General features: G+C 52.1%; 2 protein-coding genes across 7 annotated transcripts; one reads left to right on the top strand and one right to left on the bottom strand.

The window, feature by feature from the left end:
* Positions 1 to 1,685: 1,685 nt before the first annotated feature.
* Positions 1,686 to 10,018, top strand: ALKAL2 (ALK and LTK ligand 2). 3 transcript variants are annotated; one of them, XM_047743955.1, is made up of 6 exons: positions 1,686 to 1,990; positions 2,667 to 2,962; positions 4,297 to 4,350; positions 4,430 to 4,510; positions 7,207 to 7,272; positions 9,409 to 10,018. In XM_047743955.1, exons 2-5 carry the CDS (start codon positions 2,710 to 2,712, stop codon positions 7,269 to 7,271), a joined length of 453 nt encoding a protein of 150 aa, XP_047599911.1. In that variant the 5' UTR covers positions 1,686 to 1,990; positions 2,667 to 2,709; the 3' UTR covers position 7,272; positions 9,409 to 10,018. The 3 variants fall into 3 exon arrangements, with proteins under 3 accessions (XP_047599911.1, XP_047599910.1, XP_047599908.1); XM_047743954.1 differs by having other exon boundaries at positions 9,406 to 10,018; XM_047743952.1 differs by having other exon boundaries at positions 9,350 to 10,018.
* A 2,045-nt stretch (positions 10,019 to 12,063) lies between these two features.
* Positions 12,064 to 26,999, bottom strand: ACP1 (acid phosphatase 1). 4 transcript variants are annotated; one of them, XM_047743949.1, is made up of 7 exons: positions 26,860 to 26,911; positions 21,745 to 21,919; positions 21,255 to 21,328; positions 20,894 to 21,007; positions 14,576 to 14,637; positions 12,449 to 12,554; positions 12,064 to 12,299 (listed from the first exon to the last, which is right to left on the bottom strand). In XM_047743949.1, the coding sequence occupies exons 2-7, from the start codon at positions 21,830 to 21,832 to the stop codon at positions 12,222 to 12,224; spliced, it is 522 nt and encodes a 173-aa protein (XP_047599905.1). In that variant the 5' UTR covers positions 21,833 to 21,919; positions 26,860 to 26,911; the 3' UTR covers positions 12,064 to 12,221. The 4 variants fall into 4 exon arrangements, with proteins under 4 accessions (XP_047599905.1, XP_047599907.1, XP_047599906.1 ...); XM_047743951.1 differs by lacking the exon at positions 21,745 to 21,919 and having other exon boundaries at positions 26,860 to 26,999; XM_047743950.1 differs by lacking the exons at positions 20,894 to 21,007; positions 21,745 to 21,919 and adding an exon at positions 21,054 to 21,167 and having other exon boundaries at positions 26,860 to 26,997.
* Positions 27,000 to 27,084: the final 85 nt, after the last annotated feature.

The raw sequence follows: 27,084 nt of genomic DNA, 5'->3' as shown, positions 1-27,084 counted from the left end.
ATATATATATATATATATATATATATTTCCCAAAGACATTTTACACCAGAATGTTCTACAACAGAAGCTTCATGTGCCCCTTCTGCTGGGTGGGAAGGAGGCTCCCTGCACCGGCCACCGCAGGTCCCCACAGACGGGAGCTTTGTCACTAGGCGGCGCTTGGGCAACAGACGGGCACCCCTCTGTCAGGGGAAAGGGAAAAAGGAAAAAAAAATCCTACTTTATCTGCGCAAGAACTGTTTGATAAGAATCCCCCTCCCCTTGTTTTTGAGTATATCTTAGCAGAAACATTCACATTTTAGTCATATTGCCGGCCCAAAGAAGGGCTCACTGAGAAATAAAACCACTTCCTTTTAAGGAGAGCAGAGTATACACATCCCCCCAAAGGTGTGGGGGGATTTGGATGATCACATTTTAGTATTTTCTGTCTCTACTCTGTTTACCCCAGCTTCACTTTGACAAACACCTACAGAACTAGTGAGGGGAGACAGAGACAGACAGAGACACAGAGATAGAGCAGAGACAGAGAGACAGCAGAGACAGACAGGGACACAAAGAGATACAGACTGAGAGAGTTCCTTCGCTGGGGGTCCACGCTCCTGGGATCCCCAGCACCGGCTCAGGGGTCCGCAGCTCGGGCCGCCGCATCTCTGCACCAGGCCCTGGGTGCTGGTCGAGTTAAGGGTGAGGCTTTTAGTTCCTGCACGCGCCCTCCCTTCTGGCGTCCTTCTGAGAACACCTTTCCCACTCAGATCTCTGACTTGGAGGATGTCCAGCTCTTGCCCAGAAAGCGCCAATAAAATGGGAAAGCGCACAGCTGATTGATAATACATTTTACAAGAAAAAAAATTAAAGCAGATAAGCTGTGGAAGCCTCACAAATGTGCCTGCCTGTATCCAAAGAACCAAAACTTTCGGAAAGACGGGGCCAGAGGGAGGTGCCCCAAGGTCTGCAGTGGGCGTTTCTGAGGAAGGGGAGCGAGCGACTGGTCCCCAGAGCCTGGCCTGCGGGCCGCTGTCCCCTGCGGGAGGGGCTTCAGCTCGTCTTTACGTGTGGGTTGGGGGGGTCTGGGGGGGGGGTGCCACGTGTCCTGCCAGGTACCTGTGTGCATCCCCAGGTCACTAGGGCCCTGCTCGCGTCGTGCCCTGAACCCAGCCCCCTACCCTGGGGGCTGCCGGGCCTTGGGGACCTGGCCTCTGGCTCCAGACCCTGGGGCGGGGCACACCACTTGGGGTCTTGACAGTGGCCCCCAGCCACCCCGGAAGATTCCTCCAAAAGGATAGATGCTAATTGACTTATTAAATGTCGAGGCAATCAGGCAGCTCCTTTTTTAATAGCCCAAGATCTACATTTAGACAAAAACAGATCTGAGTTCCTGGTAAAGGCGTTTCTTCTCATCCTGTCACAAGTGACAGGAACGGAGGGAAACAGACTGAGGGAGAGAAGGGGGAGGGGCAGACCAAGGGGAGGGAGGCGCTGGGCGGGGGAGGGGAAGAGGGTAGAGCTGGGGTAGGGAGGGAGGAGAGGGAGAGGAGGAGATGACGGAGGAGGAGATGGGGGAGGGGAGAGGATGGGGCAGAGGGAGAGAGCACGGGGTAGAGAGAGAGGAGGGAGGGGAGAGGGAGGAGGACAGTCGGGGGTAGGGAGAGATGGGAGGAGATGGGGGGGTGTCTGACGAAGATCCGCACAGGGGTACGAACACTTGAGCGGCTTCTAATTAAAGCCCCGCGCGGAGCCCTCGGGGACCGGCCTGACGTCGGCGGGCGCGGGCATAAGAAGCCGCCGCGGTCAGAGCGCAGCCCAGGCAGCCGCGCGTCCAGCGCTCCGAGCGGCCGAGCCACCGCGTCTCCATCCCCGCGCGTCCTGTGCGCTCCGCACGCTGGGTCGCCGCGGGCCATGGAGTAGCGGGGCGCGCGGCGGCTCCGGGACGCGGGGACAGACGCCGGGACAGACGCCGAAGGACGCCCGCGGCTCCGGAACACGGGGACAGGTAACCTGGCCGCGCTCCGTCGTGCAGGTGGCCCCGCGGGCGGCGCCGGGCAGGTGTGGGCCGGGGTCTGTCCCCTCCCCTGGCACTGCGCGCGGCTGGCGCGAGGGTCCCAGGGCGCGGGGGGGGGGGGGCTTTGGGGGACACCCGGCCGGGAGGAGGCGGCGACCACCACACAAAGGCAAACTTGAGCGCGGCCGCTCGGGCGGGGCGCGCGGCCCCCACTCCCCGGAGAGCGCAACGCCGGGGGTCGAGAGGAGAGAGGGGCCCGGGCAGGACCCTCCCCGCGTCCTCCGGCCGCCCCGGACGGGAGGGTGCGCGCCCGGCCCGCCGCGGAGTGGACGCGGCCGCGCCGCCGGGCTGGCGAGGTTGAGAAAGTTGTGGCGGTGGCGTGCGCCGCGGAGTGCGGGCGGGCGCGCGGCCCTCGGAAAGTTGGGAGGCCGGCGCGGAGGCGGGCCGGGCCGGGGGAGGGCGCGGAGCGGGGCGGTGGCGCCCGAGGCCCGGCTCTCGGCTGCGCCGTGGCGGGGCCTGCGCGGGCCCCGGGGACACCGCGCCCCAGCCTCCGCCGCCGGCCCCTGGTCTGCGCGCGGGGGCGAGGGGCCGCGGGCTCAGCCGGAGGGGCCTCCCGCGCGCCCCGCCACCGTCCGCCGATTTTCTCCCCGGTCTCCCCCGCACGCAGCCCCTCCAGCGAGCCGAGCTCCCTCCAGCCGAGCGAGCGCAGGATGCGCGGGCCCGGGCGCCCCCTCCTCCTGGGGCTGCTGCTGGTGCTGGGGGCGGCGGGGCCCGGGGTCGCCGAGCCCCGGGAGGCGGCCGACGGACAGACCGTGCTGCGGCTCATCGTGGAGATCCTCCAGGAGCTCAAGAAGTACCACTCGGGCGAGTCCAAGAGGCTGCAACTCCCGGGCCCGCACGACTACGCTCTGGGCCGCAGGGAGGTCCCGGACTACCCGGTTTATCCCGAGGAGCAGCGAGTGGGTGAGTGTCCTGGCGTCGGGCTCGCGGACGGAGGGACCTGCGGGCGAGGGCGAGGCTTCTCCGGGCGTGTGCGCTGGAGAGGGGACCCCCAGCGCGTCTGCGTACCTGTCAGGTCTCAGCAGACCCTGAACTCGCATTTGCTTGGCAACAGAAGCGACCTCGAGAAAGCAGATGTATTTTAACAAGATAAAACCGTTTCGAGTGCTTGGAAAAAGCTAGGCTTTTTTTTTTTTTTCTAGAAAAAAATAGGAGTTGGGTACAGGCTGATGCCTGGCGTGTAACTATCCCTACCCCACTTGCAAGACACGTGAGTTGTTACCTAGGTCGGGAGCTTTGGCACAGAACTGTCATCTGGTATTTAGGAAATGGAAATATTTTCAGCAAAGCACTTTCAGCCCAGACAGAAATGTTTTGGAGCCACCCCCTCCCCTCACCCTCTCTGCGGATGGCAGAGCCTTCCCAGAGTGGGTGCCCCGTGGGGAATTTCCAGAGAAAGCATGCAAGCTTTTAATGCTTTCCTGACACAATTAGGTCAAATGTGATAAGGTCAATTTCATACAGACTGACATTCGGGAGCCGTTGTAGGAAACGTTCCCTCCTCAGATGAGCAGTGTTCACAGTAGAACAAAGTGCCACCACACGCAATCACGGCTAAAGTTACCACCCAGAAGGAGTGCGTGAGAAATGCTTACAGATGACTGTGAAGACGAAAAACCACGCCCAGAAGCAGAAAGAACGAGAGCCTTGATAGTTCCCAAGCAAAAACGGAGCGCGGTCTTTCTCTGGGAGGTCTACGTTAATCTTACAAGCCAGTTAAATGTCTCTTTCCATGCATTCACACCAGCTTTGTAACAGGTGGTTATGAAGGCATTTAATCCTTTTTCTAAGTATATACCTAGAAAAAAAGTCTAACGACAATTTTGTTTGTTTGAAAGATTGGGAACTTTGAGAGCTTGTGGTATTTGATTACCAAGCTGTCCAAAATGAAAACGCCTAAAAGCGATTTATAAATCAGAAGCTAACTATCAACCACACACACACACACGCACACCTCTTCACCCTGATACAACTTTATGGATACTGTCCTCATACTAGTGGCAGAGACAAGACAATATTGAAGCTTTGTGAATAGCTAATACTTTATCTGAAGAAATTGGGATCTGATTACAAGTCTTCACATTAGGTCACGTTCAGCGATCGGGGGCTCCGATCTGTTTTACACAGTGCAGTGTGACTGGTTCATGAAGTTTCTGAGAACCGTTTTCAGCACTGAGAGCACATGAAAAAATGCTTGTTTCAAGCAATGCAGTAACTAGCCTCTTTCCCTCAAACAGAAATTGTTCCTCGAGATCTGAGGATGAAGGACAAGTTCCTCAAACATCTTACAGGTAAGCGTCATTCCTTTGCCTGTGCCCAGGTCCGGGCATCCTCAAGGCCTCACACTCTGCTTCTTCTTCCACGTTCCAGGTCCTCTTTACTTCAGTCCAAAGTGCAGCAAACACTTTCACAGACTTTACCACAACACCAGAGACTGCACCATCCCTGCATGTAAGTGACAGCTTCCTGACTGCTTGGGAAGACCAGCGTGGGTCCATGTGTCTCTCTCATCCCCCGCGCCTCCTTCTGCTCTTTGCCAATATATGTTCCCTCCTAACTATGGGGTTAGGGTTAGGGGGACCAGCCTGTAGAGGAAGGTGGCTGAGTTCTGCTAGTGCCAAAGGGGAAATTATTCACATTCACTGGAATTGATCAACTCTTGGAATGGGCTCAACTCTTCCATTCACAATCTCGTTTGGCTTATGAACCGGCATGATGTCTGCGTTTGTGCCTATGACAAGCAGACGTTAAGAATGAGCCGCTACCCCAGCTCCCGCGCAGGGGAAGGCTCTGCAGTAGCTGGAGCCACCCCGCCCGGATGACAGGCTGCTCTTCACCAGCCCCGGGATGCAGGGCTCCGCTCTCCGTCCAGCACCCAGCTGTAGCTTTCTGGCTGTTGATCTGTAACAAAGTGTATTTTATTCCCCCAAAGAGGGTTGCTAGTGCTCCTCACAAAACAGTAATGATGACAAGTGACTTAGTGGCCACAGTGACACCAGTTAGAGACCCGAGCCCGTTTCTCCTGGAGGCTCCCAGGAGGAAGGTGGGGCAGATGCCCCAGATGTCTCACCAGTTGCTTTCAGAGACTACCCTGAGTGTCCAGACCAGACTTTCCTACCCTGCCTTCAAAAAATGAGAAGTAGAAAAATAAGGCACTTTCTACGAAGTCGAAGTTTTCTGCTCAGGCGGGAAGGTTGCCCCAAACCATCGGTGTTGCCGTGTGGCGCTCCTTGTCTGGGCGCACTGCCCAGGGTGGCCGGAAACTGGGAGTACTGCCTTCCGCAGGGAGCTGGGGTTCTCGGCCCTCAAGCCCTCAGTGCTGCACAGGGCTCAGCCACGGCCAACAGCACGTGTGTCCCACGGAGCTCAGACTACTTCTCCAGCACGGCCTCAGTCCACCTCCCGCCTGTGCCCTGCGCACCCGGCATGGCCTTCCCCCACTTCCTTCTTCTGACATGGAATCATCTTCTGCTTGAGACTTATTCATTATTCCAGGGGCCAGAGAACCTTCTCATTTTTATTGTTTAAATGTGTCTAACACTTTTAAATGCCATCTTACAATATAGGATCAGAGATTCTAAATCTGAAAGTGATCTCTCGGGGTCATTACTTCTAATCTTTTCATATATGAATGAGGAAACGGACATGCTTCAGTTCCTTGTGCCCTGACACACAGACCCACACTCGACTCTGCAAACCCTTCCCCAGGACACCGTGTGCACCCACACTCACTGCCTCCTTTTGCTGAGTGACTCAGCCACACGTCACCCAGATCTCTGCTCACCCGTTGCGGGAGGTGGCCACCAGGGTCCATCACAGCTCCCTTCAGGCCCCTCAGAGGCATGGAAGCCCACAGGTGTGTGCACTGGGGGAGGGGATACTTACACTTTCCCATGGGGAGGTAGAGAGCCAAAGCTGGACCCCTTCTGTGTTGCTTTAGGCTGTATGGGAGAAAACTGGAATCCTGGGAGGTCAGGACTGGAAGGAACCAGAGCCTTCTTACTCAAAGCATCGTCCCAAAGCAGCTCTTGGGAAGAGCAGAACTTTGGAGTCTCCCCGGGCTGCACCTGGACAAGATCCCGATTATGTTAGAGCTGGAGATATGCTGGGTCGGGGTCGGGGGATGGTGGTCCCCTTCATGGTCTCTGGATGTGCTTTACCTTGAACTCACACGACACTGCCTCTGCTCGTACTCTATCTGGGAAAGCCGCACTCGGAAACATGTGGTACAGCCAGGGAAGAGGGAAAAAAATCCCAGGAATCCAGATGACCCAGTCTCCAGCTGTTAGGCCTTTTTTTTTCCCCTTTGAACACAAACCATTATGTTGTCTAAATATTTAGGAGCTGCATTTTTGGGAGTAGCTGCTTGTCCGACATACTGTTCAAATTCATTGTTATCAGTTTACTCATTCATTCAGAATTTCAGTTAAGAGCATGAATTCTTCCATTTTTAAGTAGGATTTTGAGACTCTTGAGAAGTAAACGTCAGTAATTTATCAACTGCTGTAGGTTTCCACAGAACTTCAAACTGAGGAAATTCCTTTGTGGCCGTGATGACCAAACGTCCCTTGTTTTCTCTGAGGTAGCACCTATGGAGTGATTTAACAGGAATTTAGGTGAGATATCAAGGAAAACCCATGTGTACTCAGAAATTAGCATATTGTTTGCTTTCACCATCCAACCTGGGTCTTTCGGCTCTGTTACTCGTTGACCCACTTTCTTTACATTTTTATGCAGAGGGTTTTGTGTACGATCAACCCAAGCGGGGACCCAGCCTGCAGGAGCCCTGAAAGTTAAGTCCCACGGGGCGCAGGAGACGGTCTAGGGAGCAAAACCAGAGTCATCTGGAAGAGCGCGAGGGGCCACCGGGCCAGGAAAACGGGCACAAGGAGACCCTGCTCCCGCCCCTCCCCGCCCAGCGTCCAGTCCCATCACTGATCTCCTGCCAGGGGACACGAAATGCCCTCAAGTAGCGTCAACGATTCAGTCAACAACTTAGAGCCCATGATTTCAGATGACAGTCCGCGGCTCACTCCCAGGGAATTCAGAATATTTAAAGAAATCAATGGCTTTAGCAGTTGATATTAAAAATACTTCAGGAGTTGTTGATGTCACTGACAAGGGTCCACGATTTATGTTCCCTACAGACTATAAAAGATGTGCCCGGCTTCTTACCCGGCTGGCTGTCAGTCCAATGTGCATGGAGGGCTAAGGTAAGCTGACCGCAGCCTCACGGGTGCACACACCACGGACCCAAATCCCGTTTGGGACATGAAAAATTCATGGCAGTTCAGAAATACTCCTTCTTTGGCTTAAGTAGGCTTCCTTGGAGTAAGGTCAACCTGACACTCAGATGTGGGCCATCAGTAAAAGGCGCCCCGCCAGCCTACGCACAGTGCCCCAGGGCGAGGCTGCGAGCGACCCCTGGGAGCGCTGGGCGGGCAGAGCGCGCTCGCTGGAAACGCACCCCCTCCGTGGACTAATTTCAGCACATGACTTCATGCATAAACGAGGACACAGAGCTGAAATCATGCCTGTTCACTTTTAGGCTTTCACTCATTCACTCACACTCATAAATGAGTATATGACTAACCACACCCGTGCAACCTTACAGACAGAGCTGGCAAATGTGTGAGTTGGAATCTATCGTTACGCCAGAAGCTCATAAGGAACAGCCAAGAATAGCTCTTCTCGCTGTTTCTCTCAGTTGCTTTCCCACGGCCTCCAGCGGTAAAACTGAAAAGCAGACTGAGTTTAGGAACTAAATGTTCAGCCTCGGCCTCTTGAGCGCCGACGCACACCAACAATCAGCCACGCTGCCAGCCGGTGTCTCTTCCTGACACAAATGCGTGGACTTCAGGCACGAAACGGTCACTTCACAGTCTCTCACTGACGACGTGTCTCGTGTGCGCGGGGCACTGCGAGAGGCCACGTTTACCCCCATAGACAAGACCCGCTTCTGGTCCTCGGTGGCCGTTCCCGGGAAACCTACGGGCTGTCCGGAAACGTGAGCAGAGGGGACGTGATACCGTGCACAGGCCGTGGCTACCCCGTCTGCCTCGTGTGCGTGGGCGCGGGAGTCGTGTTCTTTCCGCACAGATGCTCACTGCGGGAAAACCTGTGCCCGTAAAGGTCTGGACAGTGCCCAGGGGGCCGAGCCAAACCACGGCCACCGTCTGGGCACGCAGGCACAGCCAGTGCCGTTGCCAGCACCGTCTTCTCCCCGTCAAAGTCCCACCGATAAGGACAGAAGCGTGTGGTTAGTGCAGGACCGTGAGACTGGACCCCTGCAGGTGCACAGAAGCTTGCACGGCCTTGTCACGTGGAAGAGGTAAAAGCATGGCTTTTCACGCCAGAGCTGAGAAGTGCTGTGCACTACCTTGACCTCCACCTTCACCTCCCATCGGAGTCCTGTCTGGTTTCTCTCACTGCCTACAAGGCATACAGAAGACCTCTTTCTAGAGCAAGGGCTGGATTCTCTTAAGTGTCTGAAGGTGACATGCTAGGGGAGATGGGAATGTCCTTTTTCCTAAGCCTGCCTTCATAGAGAGAGCACCGTTTTCAGAGACAAACCAGGCATATCCTCAGAAAGGAACGTCCATTTGCTTACAGGAGGGAAGACCAATGCCCTGTGGTCCTTTCCGAAACAATTCCTGTCTTAACTGTCTCCAGCCAAAGAGACACTAGATTCCCAGCTTCTCCCCCAGTCAGACACACTCGGGACCTCTCACACGCACCACTTCATTGCCTAGACCTGCAGCTCAGTTAAGTTCAAATGCTCAGGTAAGTTAGAAATGGAGTTCTGAGTAACAAGTAGCCAGTTCAGTCCACAAAATGCAGCTTAAGTCCAGTGACCCTGGAGCTTACCATGGTTTCTAATATTAACGAACAGTGTACCAGTGGTTCGGGCGTACTGCATGGAGCGCTAGAAGAAAGGATTCATTCTTGGTGTTTAGTTTTGCAAATGCTCATGCAGACAGAGGCATAAGGGCCACTGAGTGGTTTCTCAGGACTGCCAGACAGTCCATTGTTGTGGCCCGAATCAGAGGACCTGCCAACACACGTCAGGACTGCGGACTGCTCCTCAGACTAGAGGAGGAACCGAGTAGTGAGCGTGCGGTTGCCCCAGTGACGGTTTTCATTCCTTCAGCACAGCAGGCGTGTCCCAATGGTAGAACTTGGTCATTTCCACAGTAAGACAGACGACACTTTGGAACAGAGAGAAATACACATGCAGACTGTGATTGCTTGTGTTTTCAGACACATTATGTTATGTCATTTGACGCACAGGTCTTCTAGAATTGATAAGAAAGTGTGGAGTTCTACGAAACAAATGTGATCTTCAGCAGTGAGCAGAGCTGCGGAGGACCGAGAGCCCACGGACCATGAGAAGTGCCTTGGAGACCAACAGGGAGCCGAACCTGCTGCCTTCACGAACATGTCCCCTGTGAACAAGAGATTTATTTTTGCAGACAGACTCTTCCATAGTCCCTTTAACTTGAGTTTTATACATTGTCGACACTGTTGGCAGATGCGTACTCAGTAGATCAGCGTCCCTGACGGTAACTCCTGCCGTCCGTGCTGCTGGGGAGAAGCGAGGGCTCCACATCCAATGCGTAGTGCCATAACCGACAGACAAAGCTATTTCATCCTCCTCGGTAGGTGAATCTCAGAGTATTTCTTTAGAAACATAAACAGAATCTGAAACTCTATTTTCATATAGCATTTGGTATGATTTAATATTTTTGTTACTTTTACAATTAAATTCCCAGAGTATTATTTGGAACTGCATGAAAAAAAAAACCCACAAAAAAACTTGTCGTGTTTTGGAGACTGTGGAGTTTAAGTCTGTGAACATATCCAGGCTAATTTCATTTGTCCTTTGTATCATAAATGTAAGATAGTATCCAGATGCTGTGCAATATGTAAATACTGTAAATAAAACAAGTAATAAACAAAGTGTTTGTGATAACCAAGTCTTCCAAGTGACTCTACTTCTAACAAGCTTACCAGTGGGAATTCATGACTTAACGGCCTGTAAAGAGATCCTAACACTGGCAGAACGTCATAGAATATAAAAGGCATCAATCCCCTTCCCAATGAAAGGGGGAGGCTATGAGTTCTCGGAAGGGACAATTAAATTGGCGTTTTTTAAAAGGAGAGCTACTGTGTCACGGCGGCCTGTCTTCAGACAGAGGCCAATACGGTGGTGAATATTTAAATGAGGCTGCCTCTGTATCTTCCTGTGTGACTCTGTGACCATGAATAAGCTAAGAGGTAAGACTTCTAAGCAGCTGATTTTTATAGGTGATACATTTTGGACAAATATGACTGCATTCCATTTACGACAGGGGAATTCAACACTGAGTTTCTCTGTCCACAGGACCTCTCGTCTGGACGCAGCTGCATGGCTAAAGCAGACACAACTCCCAGGAGAGGTCTGAGGTCGGTATTTGAGATACAGACGCGAACCGTAAGGAAAACGGACTATGGGGATTTGTTCATGATCCTGAAGGGACGAAGTATGGGATTACCTTGAGATTACTAAGCAACTACTGAAGGACTGGGGCAGAGCTAACCCTGCCGTGCTCTTTCTTAGTCCTATTTTCTAATTACTTTATCTTTTCCACTCCATTCTTCACTTTTTAGAACACCATCACCAATTGCTCAATCCGTGTGACCTCTCCGGTTTCCTGCTCGTCTGCAGAGGTTTTCAGGTAGGACTGTCTTTGGGAAATCCCACAGGGAGCCAGACACACGTCCTGGAGGGGTGCTGACAAAGTCACCACGATCATCCTCCAGGACTTAATGCCCCCATCCCACCCCCCACACGGGACCCCCAGGTTCTGAGGACAGGCAGCCCCACAACACCCAGAAGCAGCCACCCGGATGGGGCAGCTGTTCCTCCAAAGTCCTCCTACTTCTGAGCAAGGATCCATTCAGGCTCTGGAGGACGACGGCCCACACCTGGGGTCCTCCCTGGACTCTGGGCCACCGGATGGGACTGAGGGGGCAGACGGGGAGCACGGCAAGCTCTCATTCATCTAGCCGGGCCTCCCAGGAAGGCCCAGCCTGGACGGCCAGCTCCAAGGAGGAGACTGCCACACTCCCCAGATGGTGGGGTCAGCCAAGGACATGTGTATGGCTGCAGGGGCCTCAAACTTCTTTCACGAAGAAGCAGAAGCAATGGACCTTTGTCCTTTGATTCCCTAACACTGAAGACAAACATACACACAGAACCTCACAAGTCATCTGAAAGGGACAAGAGAGCCACTGTTTTCCAATTCTTCACTTATCAATAAGAAAGCAGGCAGACACCATACTTCTTAGTTGTATTTTTATAATTTCCCCAGTTTATTTTGAAAACAATCTTTTCTGCCATATAGCCATAGGAATTCTAGATCAGTTATCTCAAAGTGCATAGAGATTACCTATTTGTCTGTAAGCACTGATGAGAGAACACTTAATGTCTCGATATTTAAGCATCCCAACATAAAAAGAACTTTTCCCAGCTTTTTAACTATTTTTTCCCACCTAAGCTAATCTATATTTGACATTTGGGTTCCATAGGCATGAAAAGCAGACACGTTCTTCAAACTGACAGTAAGACAGACCAGCATACAGTTTCCTTCTTTCTGGCTGTAAACTTCCAGGGGGCAAAACGTTCGAATGCATTCAAGCTGGCGTCCGATGAGACAGACTGGCAGGCAGGGAAGCCTCCGCAGATGGACACTGCAACTGCTCCACTGTGAGCAACGGCGAGTCTTGGCGGGGAGCTGCGCACAGGCTCCTGGGGCTGGCCTGGGCAGACAGCAGAGGCCACGGTCCCCATCGGTTGTGCACGAACCCAAGGAAGAGGTGGGGCTCGTGTGCCAGAAGGGACGCGGGGTGCCCTCATGCTGTGGTGCCTGTTCTGTTTTGTTAGTTCCACTATTTTTGAAACTGGGACAAAGTGGGAGGTTCAACGGGTCTAAGAACACTTCACGTACCCCATAAACTGTCTTCATGAAACATTTTTATTTATTTGTCTGTCAAATACAGTAACTGATTTCCATCTACAATGGCTTAAGGTAAGAAACCAAGGGTCGAGTGAAGGAGACACGCGGCCTTATAGGAGAGCCTGCGGGGCCCAGCGGGACACGAGGGGAGCACGGGCAGGGCCTTAGCGGGCCTTCTCCAGGAAGGCCTTGCAGCACCTCACACACTGCTGGTAGACAGTCTCGAAGTCGGACTCGTTCCCCTGAAAGCACAGGGGAGAAGAAAGAATAACCCGCATCACCCAATGCCCTCGGGAGAACCGGAGTCTGTCGCTGCAGGAGGCAGGACACACAGCAGGTCCCCACACTGCTGCTCGCATCACGCCAGACCAGAGGTGAGCGGTGTACTTACATAATAGGGGTCTTCAATAATGAGTTGGTTTTGTGGATCATAGCTCCCAAGAAGCTCAATTTTAGCTTTGCAGTTTTTAATTTGATTACTTTTTCTATTCAAGTCTCTGTAAAATTGAAACATGAACTTAGTTTTCTGATCGACGGTTTCAAGGTCAACAGGGACATCTGCTAGGGTTTTATGAAACAGCCGTATCAGAATCCAGCAAGAGTGACCTGATTTACAAAGGAAACCAAACCCCGGCGGACTGGGTGACTCCTGCACCACAGGTTTCTGAGACCAGCAAGAGGGTCTGTAATGGTGCATGTTCTCATGCTTCTACCCAAAATACGCATCCCTCAGTCAGACCAGTCTACCTTCCTGCGAAATGTACACTGAGACGATGACATCAGAAAGCTCCTATTTCAGACATTAGACAAAGGTGGCAGAACGGGACTCAAAGAGCCACGTGCGGTAAGTCCCAAAGGGCTGCCAGTCCCATCCCAAGGCACCCTGACACTGCATTTGGCGCAAGCCTCCCGGTGCCACCGCGTACCCCTCCGGCCTCTGCCCGACCGAGCTGAGGGCGCAGCTCCAGCCCTTCACCCTGTCCCCCGCACTCGCTCGGCCGTGAGGAGAGCACCAAGCTCCTCTGCTGCCAAACCTCCGCGGAGCACCTAGGACCCATCAGACGCTGCTGGTGTGGGGGAAGGCTGGCCAGGCCTCCGAGCTCCAGCACGCGTCCCCCCAGCCACCGAGGCAGACGTGTGGACTCCAGCCGCTCTGCACGGAGACCCTGCTTGGGACGCCCTCCCACCCTGGAGACCCTGCTAACAGAGGCCCCTGCTGACAATCCCTGCATGTGAGAAAAGTGAGGACGAGACAAACCAACAACTGAAAAACAAGAATAGAAATATAATAAATAAATATAAATATAGAAAATGCATGTATTTTGGTGACGTTCCTGATTCATAAAAGCAGAAGTGGAGCTGTACACTCCTACAAAGGCAGTTAAAAGCAGAAACAGTTTCTATTCATAAAAGGCGTGGAGTCTGTGAATTAGCACGGATTTGGTGAAATCCCTGCAGTCACACCAGGGCACGTCCCGGGCCTCCTCTATGCCGGCAGAGCGCGACCAGCCAGCAGGCAGGCAGCCGTCTTGCTTCCCAGCACAGCAGACCATACACGGCCGTGTGACAAAGGGACGCGGGGCCGCGGCCTTCCAACCGGAACCACTTCATACGTTCTCTCAGGTCTCACCCACAACAGCCCTAACCTGCCGCACACACCGCGTCTGCTGGCTCCTGGCACGATCACATGGTGCCACACCGTCAGGGGCAGTTCTGGGCTAACGCAAGGAGCCCACGCCAGAATGCACACGTCAAGGGTAGGCAGCATCAGCAAGTCCTCATCCATGGGTCCCCATGTCTGGCGCTGTGCCAGGCACACAAAGCTCACTCAAGAAATGCCACCAAGCTCCTTGTCGCCCAAATGCACGTCCCCACGCGAGGTGACATTGAGATGCACAGCAGGCTCTGCCTCACAGAGCCGAGGCTAAAACTCTCCCACACCAATCTGCTCCACGTGTAACGTGACCTCTCGTGCCTCTCTGATAAGATGCGGAACAAGGGTTAAGTGCTCTGGTGTGCAGAGCACCTGATACAGGCCACGGCGCAGTCAGCCCGTTACCTAAGAGCCTGGCCTGCTTGGGTTTGTTTTTATATCCATGAACGCAAGCAATAATTCAGAGTGTCAAAAGCTTCCCTTTTCGCCCATCCTCCTTTTTGGGGCTGGGGGAGGCAGCAACAGGGGATCCCACGAGAGACAACAGAACACCACAGGCCCAGGAATCACTGCGTCACTCTCCTGTACAACCAACCCCAGCTTCCAGGAAGCTGCTCACAGCCCGGCCGGTCGCCGGGCTGTACCGGCTCACCGGGCTCCCCCTCCCCTGAAAGCGTGTCTGCTGCTGGGAGACAGTTCTCAGCCCCTCGCTGGTTTCTTACTACTCTAAACACGTAAGTCTGTGTGTTGTGACCATCACTACTTTTAAAACTCCAAGATAATAAAAAAGTCATTTGACAACAAACAACCGGCCCTTTACTGAACTGGGAGTCGCTCAGAAGTACCCTTCAAACATGTGATTACCTCAGATTGCTTTCATCCATACACAGTATGTAATCGAATGTGGCAAAGTCTTCCTTGGTAACCTAAAATTAAACAGAAGTCAAAAACACAGTGTTTATATTTATTAACAACCAAACCTAGAGGATCCAAAGCAGTAAACACAAAAAATCTGCTATATTTGAACCTGTTAACTGACTTAAGTTAAATAATTTAGGGTATTTTAAAGTTAAAATAGCGTTAACCTATTTTGTGACACTGTATTGCAAAAAGCTTTAATTATTAAGCTCCTTGGAATAACCCTAACAGCATAATATGCAAACACAAAGTTTATACTCCCCCGCAATTTCTTAGTAACAAAGTTTAATTCACTTAACATACTAAACTGTCACAAGTTTAACCCCCTTCACTGTTTTACCCCGTTTTTCACTCTGCTTTCATTCTGCAAGAAGGTACATTGACAAACACCCAATCAACCAGCCGGGGGGCCGTCCCTGGAGGCCTCCCCCCAGCGCAGGGCAGGCGATACCGGGCACGGCCACGTGAAGAGCTCTGGGGGAGACGGGAAACGAAAATGTGAAGCAGGGTGTTCACAGAAGAGTCCCCGAGAAGGAACAGGTAAGGGCCTGGACGCGTTCTTCCCTCCCCTGAGCACGCACAGTCTGAACACGACACGGGAGAAAAGGCCACTCGGTATTTTTACTGATTCGGTCAGTTTGTTGACATCACAATTCATCAACATAAGCCCACTAAAATGTTAAGTAGGGAAATTACTTGATGATTTCTGCCTTCATAAATACGGGCAGAATTAGAAAGAAAGGACCACAGACACGCCACATAATGAAGGTGGAAATCATTTCTAACAATGTAATTTTCAGTAATAACCATCCCCACTAAAAAATCATCTAAAATATAGGAGTGCCAGGAAACTACAAAGGAGATATTGAAACCTTTTTTTTTTTTTTAAGATTTTATTTATTTGTCTGACAGAGAGACGCAGCTAGAGAAGAAACACAAGCAGGGTGCCTGGGTGGCTCAGTGGGTTAAAGCTGCCTTCAGCTCAGGTCATGATCCCAGGGTCCTCAGATCGAGCCCCGCATCGGGCTGCCGTCTCGGCGGGGAGCCTGCTTCCCATCCTCTCGCTCTGCCTGCCTCTCTGCCTACTTGTGATCTTTCTCTGTCAAATAAATAAAATCTTTAAAAAAAATGTATTAAAAAAAAAGGTTACTTGCAATACAGAGTAGGAAAAGAAAAATAGCCATAAACTTTTATTACTCTGTTCCAGTCCACTGGTCAGCCTGACATTTTGAATGGATCCTTTACTCACGAACAATTTTGACCTCCTGGATACTTGGAGAATTTGAGGGCAGTGATTCTCAAAGAGGGGGGCAGTTGGCAATGCCTGGAGACATCTCTGGTTGCTATGATGGGGAGCAAAGGGGTGCTCCGCATCCAGGGGGCAGAGACAGGGGATGCTGCCAAACATCGCACAGGGCCCAGGACGGCCCCACAACAGAGAACCACCAGATGCAGGGTCAGCGGTGCCAAGGCCAAGCGCCTGCTCCAGACGCTAAGAAGCCTGGGCACGGGGCCACTGCTGGAAAAGAGAAGCTCCAGGGACCAGGCAGCAACTCCAAAGGCCAGAGAGGAAAGCAGGACAGAGAGCCTGACACTCCCAAGCTTTCTCCTCAAACCATCTGCCAAGTTCTCGAACTGCTCAGGGCAAAAACGAAGAGGCCACGGGAAGGCTGCAGCAAGGCAAAGAGGAAGCAGCCCCCGAGGAGGAGGAGCCCTGCTGACGGCACATGGGGCTGGGCGGGGGGGGGGGGGGGGGGGGATTCCCATGCAGGGGTCCTGGAAGACCCCGCCCAGGAGGGGGAACACTCCAGCACCATGGACGCCCCACAGAGCCAGAGCCAGCAGGTGGAAAGGAGGGAAAATGGAGAAGATAGCATCAGAAATTTATGTCCAAGCTACAGAGAAGCCGAATCTCGGAAGAGAGAATGAGGAGGAAAATACAAAAAGAAAACAACACAGACTTTTCCAAAACTGATGGAAACTATCAGGGTGCAAATTGAGGATGCATACTTGGGCTTCCCACAGTAAAACTGCTGGGAAAAGACAAGAAAAAGAATCCAAAAGAAAAATGTAAAGACAGCAGAGAAAATAAGGGCAATTTCAAGGAACAGCAACACCTGATTCAATGACCCTGCACAGCCATTACAGCAGAAATACTGTCCGTAATCGACAAACTTTTTTTTTTTTTAAAGATTTTATTTATTTATTTGAGAGAGAGTGAGAGAGAGCATGAGCGAGGAGAAGGTCAGAGAGAGGAGCAGACTTCCCGTGGAGCTGGGAGCCCGATGTGGGACTCGATCCCGGGATCCCAGGATCATGACCTGAGCCGAAGGCAGTCGTCCAACCAACTGAGCCACCCAGGCTTCCCCGTAATCGACAAACTTCTTAAGAGAACAGAGAAAGAGGGAAATTTGTGACTGGTTTTATGAGGCCAAACACCCGACAGCTGTGACACAGGTGTGGACCAACAGAGCTGCACACAGGTGCACCTGCCAAGGCTCTCGCCCAAGCAAGCAGCAGCCCAGTGTCCACCGGGCGTGGCACGGGTGCGCCCGCGGCGGCCGGCCCGGAGCAAGGTACTGAGAGCAGCTTCAGGGCAGGGGCTCCAAGACGGGCCACGGAGACTCTCGGAGAAAAGCCAACAGAAAGAGTCACACACAAGGATTCCAAGGCCACAAACTAAAAAGGCAGAAAGAATGTGAGTAGTGACCTCTGGAGAGGAGGGAGCGCGACCGGTCCAAGTACCCACTGAGGACATGCGCAGGTGTCAAAGGTTTGTGGAAAAGAAGGGCGGTGTAACAAAGTGAACGTCTCCACAGAACTAACTGGCTGCAATCAGACACCCAAAACCCCCGAAGCACCCTAAACCTATTTTGTTTATTAAACCCAGGCTGGAAGTATTAGGAAAATCAAAATTTTAAGAAATGTAACAGAATAGTTCCCTTACAAATTCTGACAACCGCTAAAGAGAAAGCCTGCATGGGCCCCTGAGGGCGCTCGGTTAGTTAAGTGTCTGCCTTCGGCTCAGGTCATGATCTCAGGGTCCTGGGATCGAGTCCCGCATCGGGCTCTCTGCTCAGCGGGGAGCCTGCTTCCTCCTCTCTCTCTGCCTACCTGTGTGTGATCTCTGTCAAATAAATAAAATCATTTAAGAAAATATGACAATAATTTACAAAACATACCTTACCAGTTTTTTTTTTTTTAAGATTTTATTTATTTATTTGACAGAGAGATCACAAGCAGGCAGAGAGGCAGGCAGAGAGACAGAGAGGAGAGCAGGCTTCTGGCGAGCAGAGAGCCCGATGCAGGGCTCGATCCCAGGACCCTGAGATCATGACCTGAGCCGAAGGCAGGGGCTTAACCCACTGAGCCACCCGGGCGCCCCACCTTACCAGTGTTTTGGAGGAAAAAAAAAAAAAACACTGAGAAATTTTTCTTAAAAGGAACAGGGAAAAAGAAAAAGGGAAAGAAACAGATTGTGTGGGACTATTCTAAAACCAACAACTACAAATGATCTCTAAAAATGAGAAGTTTCTAGCTTAAGACTGTGTATTTAAAATATTTCATTTTTACCCAAATTATGTACTTCTGTACAAAAAACAATGTGATCCTAAAAAAGAAGACATGAAAGTGTAACTACGGGAACATGCACTGCTGAGCATGAGTTCGCAGTCTCTAACACACAGGAAGTGGAAATGGACAAGGTGAGCAGATCCTGGAGATGAGGACACGTGACCTACAAAATGTGCACTAGTCCGTCCAACGAAGATTCGATGCTGAAACGGGTCTGGCCTCAAGGCAGTTAACTTAGTTGTTAACATACAGTCATCTGACAGGCAGAAATGAGAAGCTCACAGATTCCAGAGTAAATTTATCTAAGCCAAAATAGCCTGTGTGTCACTAGCTTCTGAGACATTGTTAACGCACCCGAAGTGTTTCGGTGGCACTTTTGTGAACTTCCTGGCCCACATCTATATATGTGTTTGTTAAAACAAACAAAGAAGCCTATGATCAAATCCCAGTTTTATGCCTCTGAAGCTGGGTGACGTTTGATAATTTATACATTTTCCCTCCAGAACTGTTCCTCCATGTGCGTAACAGAGCCACCAACTACTCCCTTCCCTAACAAGGTCATGGAGGACAGAGACTGAGACGCTCAGAAGCACAACGCAAAGCAGTGTGATGGACTCTTGGAGAAGACACGGTCAGAGGTAACGACGGCCCGTCTTTGTCCCTCCTCCACAAAGTTCTCGTGCGAACACTAAAACTGCACTGGAGCTCGCACGCCGCAGCCGTACCGCTGACCAGGTACGTATCTGACCACGGACTTCCAAGGCAGCCAGCAGAGTCTCAGTGTAAAGGCCTCTCATCCCCGGACACAGCCTGTTGCTTCTGATACTGACCGGCAGCCTTGCTTGGTCCTCACACCTGCCTATTTTGGGAGGCTGGACACAGAAGAAGTCAAAAGACTCTAACTTCTAACTCTAACTCTTTTAAAAATTTTTTTTGAAGATTTATTTTAGAGAGTGAGCGGACGAGAGAAGAGGTAGAGGAAGAGAAAGAGGGAGAGGAGCGGACTCCTGCTGAGTGGGGAGTCTGACGTGGGGCTCGATCTCATGGCCTCAAGATCACGACTTGAGCTGAAATCAAGAGCTGGACGCTCTGGGCTACTAGGCGCCCCGGCCGGGATTTGTAAACATCTGGCTGAGTGTCCACAAAGTCGTGAGATTGATAAACGTAACCTTCCTCGCATGACAGCCCATGAAGCACCCTGTGTCAGAAACGAAGCACATCCCTTTAGCAGCCGGCCCCTGCGGTGATGGGAGAGGCCAGAGCACACACCTGGCTCTGGCGGCGCGCTCCAAGCAATGGGGCTCTGCGGGCCGGCCCTGAGCTCTGGTGTCCCACGGAGGCTGCGGGGGCACAACCCTCACGCTCCCCGCGACCGCTGCGTGTGACTCTTGGAACCACGCAGCCTACTGGGTGCTTACCAGGTCCAGGCAGCTACTTGAGTAAGTTAACATGTGAACTTCAGTCCCTCGGCCACACGGGCCGCACCGCCAACACAGCAGAGCCACTAGCGGCTTCCACACTGAACGGAGCAGACCCAGCACACCTGCCTCATCCCACAATGTTCCACTGCACAGCCCGTCAGAATCTGAGCCCAGAAGTCCTACTGCTGGCCTGCAGGACATGCATCCCTAATGAGATCAGGACTACCCTGTGCTCCTAAGTCACTGGACAGTTGAAAATACACTTACTCTAGCAACAAACTTGTACCATAAGCAGACTAGTTACCAGGGCTTAAATGTTTCAATCACACAGACAGAAACGAAAAAAGAAGATTGTAACTCAGATCTCTAGGTCCTCGGCAGGGCTCTCACCAGGATCACTTATGTGATTCTAAACGCATTTTAGCCTTTCTCTTTCCGCCATCTTGGGGCCTAGGGGGGCCGCCTAGGGGGGGCCTGCTGGGGACAGCGCTCCCGAAACGCCGAGTATGTCCGGAAGGCTGTGGTCCAAGGCCACTTTTGCTGGCTGTAAGTGGGGTCTCCAGAACTAGCGGGAGCACACAACTCTTCTGAAAATGGAAGGCGTTTATGCTCAAGATGAAAGTGAATTCTAGACGGCAAGAGATGTGCTTCCGTGTACAGCGCAATCAAAACCACAGTAATCGGGGAAGAGTGACTGGAGCTCAAAGGAACAGTGGCTCCGGTCAAAGTGGCCCAGAATCCATGGGATGCTGAACCCCCAAGGATTTAAGCTTAATGAAAAGAAAATAAATAAAGGTGTACATTTGTTCTCTTGTGTTGTTGTTTAAACAATACATAGATGAAATAAAAATAAATGCATTTTTGGGGCGCCTGGTTGGCTCAGTGGGTTAAAGCCTCTGCCTTCAGCTCAGGTCATGATCCCGGGGTCCTGGGATCGAGCCCCGCATCGGGCTCTCTGCTCAGCAGGGAGCCTGCTTCCTCCTCTCTCTCTGCCTGCCTCTCTGCCTACTTGTGATCTCCGTCTGTCAAATAAATAAATAAAATCTTAAATAAATAAATAAATAAATAAATAAATGCATTTTAATAAGTAAATTCCAAGATCATGCCCACCTCTCAGAACTGTGAAACCAGCAATGAGACAAAACGGGGAACCCGGGGCTACGTCAAACGGACCCAGAATAAACACTCATCAGCACGTCAGTGTGGCTAAGCTCACGAGTTCTCAAATTAGGGGACTCCAGGATTAGGAAGTAAACGAGATCTCTTCTACCTGTCTTGCCTTATGGGCCGTGTTAATGCCATGATTTCTGAGGCAGCTCAGAGTTCTTGGATCTGGTGACCGGCCCACGTTCCAGTCAGAAACAGCGCCGCTGTCAACGACCCACTGCAACACAGAACACACACGGCAGCTTCAAGCCCCCGCACGGTACCTGCCGGGCAGTGTGACTCATGGGGATGCCATGCTTCTTCATGCAACTCTGCCCTCGGTAATCAGGAGGGTTTCCTATTTCATACGTGGATGTCGCTGCACTGTCTATCCTCCACTGCAGGAGAAAAGAAGAATTTTTTTCGCAATTTCCTGCCACAAAGGCAGTCGGGTTGGCCTCTTTAACATGGAGAGGGGTACTTACATGATCTGAAAGCTTTCGGTCAGTTACGAGTTTTCTGAACACTGCTTCCGCAATGGGTGACCGACAGATGTTCCCTTGAAAAGAGGGGAAGGCAGAGAGTGGGCATCAGGTCTGACGCTAGGGCAAATCCCAGCAACCACTTCACCCACGTGACACATAGCAACAGCACCTCCCTACGGGGAGCTGGTCAGCTTCCCACCAGCGCGTGCACAGCAGGACCCCTGGGAAACCGCTGACCAAACCCCAGGCCCAGGACTTGACACCCGCTGCCCATGTATTCAAAGTACGAAACCAGGAGGTAAAAAACCAATCACAACTGCAGTCACTGTTCTTTAGGTGGCTCTCAGTGACCCAGAAGTAACTCACGAAATCAATGAAGTGGGTTGCAATGAGCCTATTTTAAAATGAAATACAATAGGGTTAAAATATGTATTTTCAAGTAAAGTACCGTAAGGATTAATACTGTTTCATAAAATACACAAACACACACATTTCAGGATGCAGCCTGTTGGGAGCCGGCCGGCTGTATTAAGGGTGCTGCCCTCCAGGTCAGCAAGTCTGCCCAGAACTTCCGACATCGGCTACAAGTTCAGGGAATCCCTAGGACCACCCTCACTTCAGAGCAGCTGGCTACGGATCCGTGCGCCCCCACACATTCAGTAATTCTCTAGAAGAACATATAAAACTCAGGAAAATGCTAGACTTAGGATTACAGTTTTATCATAACAAAGAGATTCAAAGCAGATAGGGCAGATTCTGGAAGAGTTTTGAACCTGAAGCTCTTTGGTCCTCAGACACAAGTCACCCTCGTCATCCAACAGGGACAGTACTCAGGGTATTGTCCATCCAGGAGGCTCCCCAGAGCCCCAGTGCCAAGGGTTCACTGAGCTTCCTTAGGCAGGCGTGAGTGAGGGAATGATGGGTCTGCAGCCGAACTAACTCTCCAGCTCCCCTGTCCCCAGCGTGTGGCTCATAGACCCCACCCTGCCTCACCCTCCACGCATGAGCTATGTACGACCTCCTGGAGTAACAAAACACCTCCCATTACCCTAAGGAATCATGCTAAAAGCAGAAACAAGGTAATGAGAAAATTCCTCATCAGAAAAAAAGGGAAGATTGGACTTGATCTCTTAGGGAGAGGATTTTGCTGGACATTTAAGTTAGGGGGTTGTAGGAATAAGCGATGACTGTGTGCTGGTGGGTCTGGGTTAGAGGAACTGTTACTGGGCCCAGAACGTGCACTCAGAGGGCCCAGGGGGAAGGGAATGTCCAGCACTGGGCAGGACGGCGCAGAAGCCCAGCACAGGGCAAGGTCTGAAGAGACCACAAGGTAGGGTCACTGCAGGGCTGGAGAGCCTGGAATCACAGGGGGAGACAGCCTACAGAGGCCGACACAGATAACACCAGGAAGAGACGCGAGCTGAGTTAAGACACGGGTCACTCTTGACTCACGCTAGAATCTCGGGCCTTCTGATATGCATGTGGAACTGGGTCTCCTGCCGGGCTGAGACCCAAGTGACGCGCTGTTACATGAACCCGACACTGACTCTACTGCTCTCCTCTTCCGCTTCCACGTTAGTCTTGGGCCTTATAAATTATCTATAAAGGACTTTTCTTCCTCTCAGAGACTGTGGTTTCCACAGCAGTGAGTCTATCAACCACTCAACCACGAAACGGACGGGAATTAATCCCCAACGTCCTCTATAAGCTCGTTTGTATTGTCAAGTTTCTTCCTACCACATTCTGAATTTCTGTTTAGTTTTTAAAATAAGTATTATCATCCCCACTACGTTAATTACTGAAAGGCTCCAACAGATGTGTAACTCTTTTATCTGTCGCCATACACCCTGGGAATACTTTTATCTGTAACCACTCTGTTCAGTTTAAGACAGCGGTTATTATTTTACTTTTTTTTTTTTTAAGATTTTATTTATCTGACAGAGAGAGCGAGATCACAAGGAGGCAGAGAGGCAGGCAGAGAGAGAGGAGGAAGCAGGCTCCCTGCGGAGCAGAGAGCCTGACTCGGGGCTCAATCCCAGGACCCTGAGATCATGACCTGAGCCGAAGGCAGAGGCTTTAACCCACCGAGCCCCCCAGATGCCCTGCGGTTATTATTTTAAAACTCCAGAATAAACACTTACAATCTCACACCTAAAGTTATAATAAAACTAGTCTCATCCCTTTAAAAATAATTATTAACTGCAAAATAACAGCTTTCCCCACAAAACAAAAACTAGGTTTATTTACACCTTAAAGTCAAGGCATATTCATTCAGATAAATATTTTTTCCCAGATAGTTATACCTACAGCAAGATGTATGTTTAAGTAGAGATGGAAAAAAAAATTACTACTATAAAAATTAGAAGTGATACTACTTATAAAATAAGCAGAATCCTCCTTCCTTGTAACTTGATCTCTTGTTTTCAAAAGTTGGTATCACCAAATTAATGCACTATTTAAAAACAGAACTCACAGTAAAACACAGTAATTCAGTTTCCACCTTTGGAAAAGTTCTAAAACCTTAAAATATCATCTTCAGATTTCTTTAGAAAAAAGCTCAATCTGTTAAGTCTGTTTGTTTCTTCCGTATCAGGCGGCCTGAAACGTACTCAGTACCTGAGCCTCACAGAGGGAAAACACCAAATTCTCCGAGGGCAGGGGCTGTGTCTCTTACCCCACAATGTGCAGCACATTTGCAGCATCGGTAAGTACCGGGTGACCTGGCAGCACTCACGGTTACCACGTCCAACCGCACTGGCTGTGCCACAGACACCAGAGCCTTCAACAGGTCAGTGCGCCTCTACGGCACAACCACGGCACGCTTCCAGCAATCTTGCCAAAATAAGGAGTGCAGCTCTTTCCTGCCGATAGCCCTCCCGAAGGAAAACATCTGAAACGCCTCTCTACTCTTCAGTGTGAAAAGAGCCCAAATAAATGCTTTGAAGGAATAACTTTTTTTTCATTTCAAAAATACACCCTTCTTACTGCTCTCTGTGTCTACAGGGTATCGTGAGAAACGGCATTCATGGACCCCTCACACCTGCCCAACATGGGACCACTCAGCACTTCCACCAGAGATGCCCTCTCGGACCCAGCACACACTCCTCTGCTCCCGGGCCTCACCCCTGGGTCCTCACCCCTGCCCTCTCTAATCTCAACATAGCAGCTGAACAAGTCTTTCTGAGTGCCCCCCCCCCCGCTCAGTGGCTTCATCCCCCGGTGGTTTATCTCCTTCAAGTACGCCCAAGCCTTCGTGGGGACTCACCAGACATGTCCTCCACGGGCCCTAGAACAGCATCTGGAAACCATGATGCACGCTCACCACCTCTGGGTACGGCCCACAGAAGCAAAAATGATTCTTACCTTCCGAACAGCTGAAAAAACGTACATGTAGAAGAACATCTTGTGACATGAGAAAATCCCACGGAATTCAAACTGCAGCGCCCACACGTGAAGTCTACCCGGACAGTCACGAGGGACTGTTTAGGTTTAGTCTAGGTCTGCTTTCGCAAAGCACCAAACACTTCCCGGTTCTTTGCACAAGGAGTGCACAGATTCCTGCCCCAGAGTGTTCGTTTTTACGTAAGGAAGGAGCTTCCCTATGCACCCAGAACAGTTCTAGTTACGTATTTACGGTGGCATCGACAAAACGGTCACTCAAACTATCTTCGGGTTCGGGGAAGAAGAAAGGTCCGGCTGAAAAAGGCTACCGGGTCTCTAGGCCAGGCCACAGCGGTTTCCCTGCCAATATGAAGCAGATCAGCACTCTCATTCAAAACCGTTCACCCGCGTTCTCTGAGTCCTGGACACTTTTCCAAAGACCTGAGGCTTGCTTTCTCAACTCTCAAGTCTTTGCCCAAATGTCGCCTGGTAGGTAAGGCCATCCCTGACCGCTCTACTTAAAAGTGCGTTCCACTCCCACTCCCTTCCCTGCTCTACTGTTCGAGACACACCACCAGCTTAGTGAGTAACCAAGGGCTCGGCTGTGGGAGACAGATCGTGAGCTGTGGGAGGCAGGAACTTCTGTTGGGCTCACTACCCACCCCCAGCACTCAGAAGTGTACCTGGTAATACAGCAGTTGCTTAAAAAGAAAAAAATGGTGCGGAAGATAAATACACATTATACACAGTACACATCCCCATTAACAACCACGAGCATTACGTCCGCATAAACGACAACGCTAAGTAAAACGAACAAGGCAATGGACTCCTGTTAGACGCCCACCATGAGCTGAACAACCACTTAACCGATCTGTTGATCCCAGGAGTCAGTCTTCAGTGGAGAACTTAAAAATCCATTGATGCCCACCACCAAAGTGAAGCGAGGTGGCCCTTTTTCTTTTTCCCCTGACAAAAATTCAATTCTGCAAATACCTACTTGCCGTCACAAATTGTCTTCAAGCTGGAAATGCAGAAAAATAAGCCACAGTTACTGCCCTCAAGAGGGCTAAACCCAGGTGTGATCCCACGAGGCTATCAAGTAATGTAACAAAAGTCACGCAATGAAAGGGGTCTAGAAAGGGTTATAAGTGAACTACTTCCACTCAGAGGATCTGGGAAAAGCAAAGAAGGGAGTACTTGGCTCTAACCCTACGGAAAGTCTTCCCGAGGAAAACGCAATACGGGTGCCTAGAAACAACTACACAGAGGTGCGTTAAGCCCCCGAACTGCTGCGACACAGAAATCACAAGGCACGGGCAGGGAAGGGTAGTGGAGAGGAAGCGTCAACAGATGGGCACACTTGCGTCCTCTTCTCCAAGGGGCCAGCACAGAAAGGAAGGGACACTTGGGCGCACGGGAAATGCAGCCTCATCAGAAGACATTAAGGAACTGGACTACTGATGACCCAGGCCTTCCTCTCCGGAGGTCAAGGGGACAGGGCGCAAACACTGAGAAGTACAACCCCGCGGCGCCACTGCAAGAGAATCCCGAACCCGAAGGGAAAGTGAGTTCTAATGTGGACGGCGGCGCGCGTCCCGTGACACAGACACCTGGAGAATCGGGTCTCCCTCCAGACTCCTCGCCGTCCCGGCTGCCGGAGCTCACGCCGTCTGCAGGCAGGGATCAAGTGAACGAGCCAGCGAGCCCGGGCTGCCATGGGTCTGGGGTCACGCGCCGGCCCCGCGGCCTCGGTCCGCTCGAGGAAGGAGAAACAGGGTGCTCGGCGGGTGCAGTGCGAAGGACCCCGGCTTGCGGGATCGGAGCCGCGGCTGAGGGCGGCGAGGTGAGCAGGCTGCGGTGACGGCGACCCCCCCGCGGGCTGCGGTGACGGCGACCCCCCCGCGGGCTGCGGTGACGGGGACCCGCCTGCACAGGACTGCGCCGCTGAGGGGCACCGGCTCGGACGGGGCCGAGCGGGTGAGAGGACCCCCGCCCGCAAACGGGCAGGGGAGGGAGAAGATCGCCCGGCTCGGCCCGGCTCGGAGGGCCGCCGGCAGGTGCGCGGGGCGGGGAGAGCCGGGGCGCTCCATCCCACCCTCCGGTTTCCCCGTCCCAGGCTTCCTCCCGATCACCGTCCCTGGCCCAGCAGCGCAGCCCAAGACCCACGAGACACGGCCCGAGCGTCTGGGGAAGCCGGAGCGGGGCTGGGCCAGCGCGGTCTCACCCAGACACACGAACAGCACCGACTTGGGCACCAGCTCAGCCATCTTCCCGCGCGCACACCCAGGCGCCCACGGAGCGCGTCGGCACGTTTCCTGCGCGACGCAAGCGCACCTCGAGCGACCCGCCCCCGCGCCTGCGCAGTACGGCCTCCGCGCTTCCTCGCGGCGCGCGTCCGGGCCTTGCGCCTGCGCAGTACTGAGGCTGGGGGGACCGCGGTCCCCAGGAG

The sequence above is a fragment of the Lutra lutra genome, chromosome 9, assembly GCF_902655055.1.
Source record: "Lutra lutra chromosome 9, mLutLut1.2, whole genome shotgun sequence".
NCBI classification, from domain to species: Eukaryota; Metazoa; Chordata; class Mammalia; order Carnivora; family Mustelidae; genus Lutra; species Lutra lutra.
This window is presented reverse-complemented; position numbering and strand designations above follow the sequence as displayed.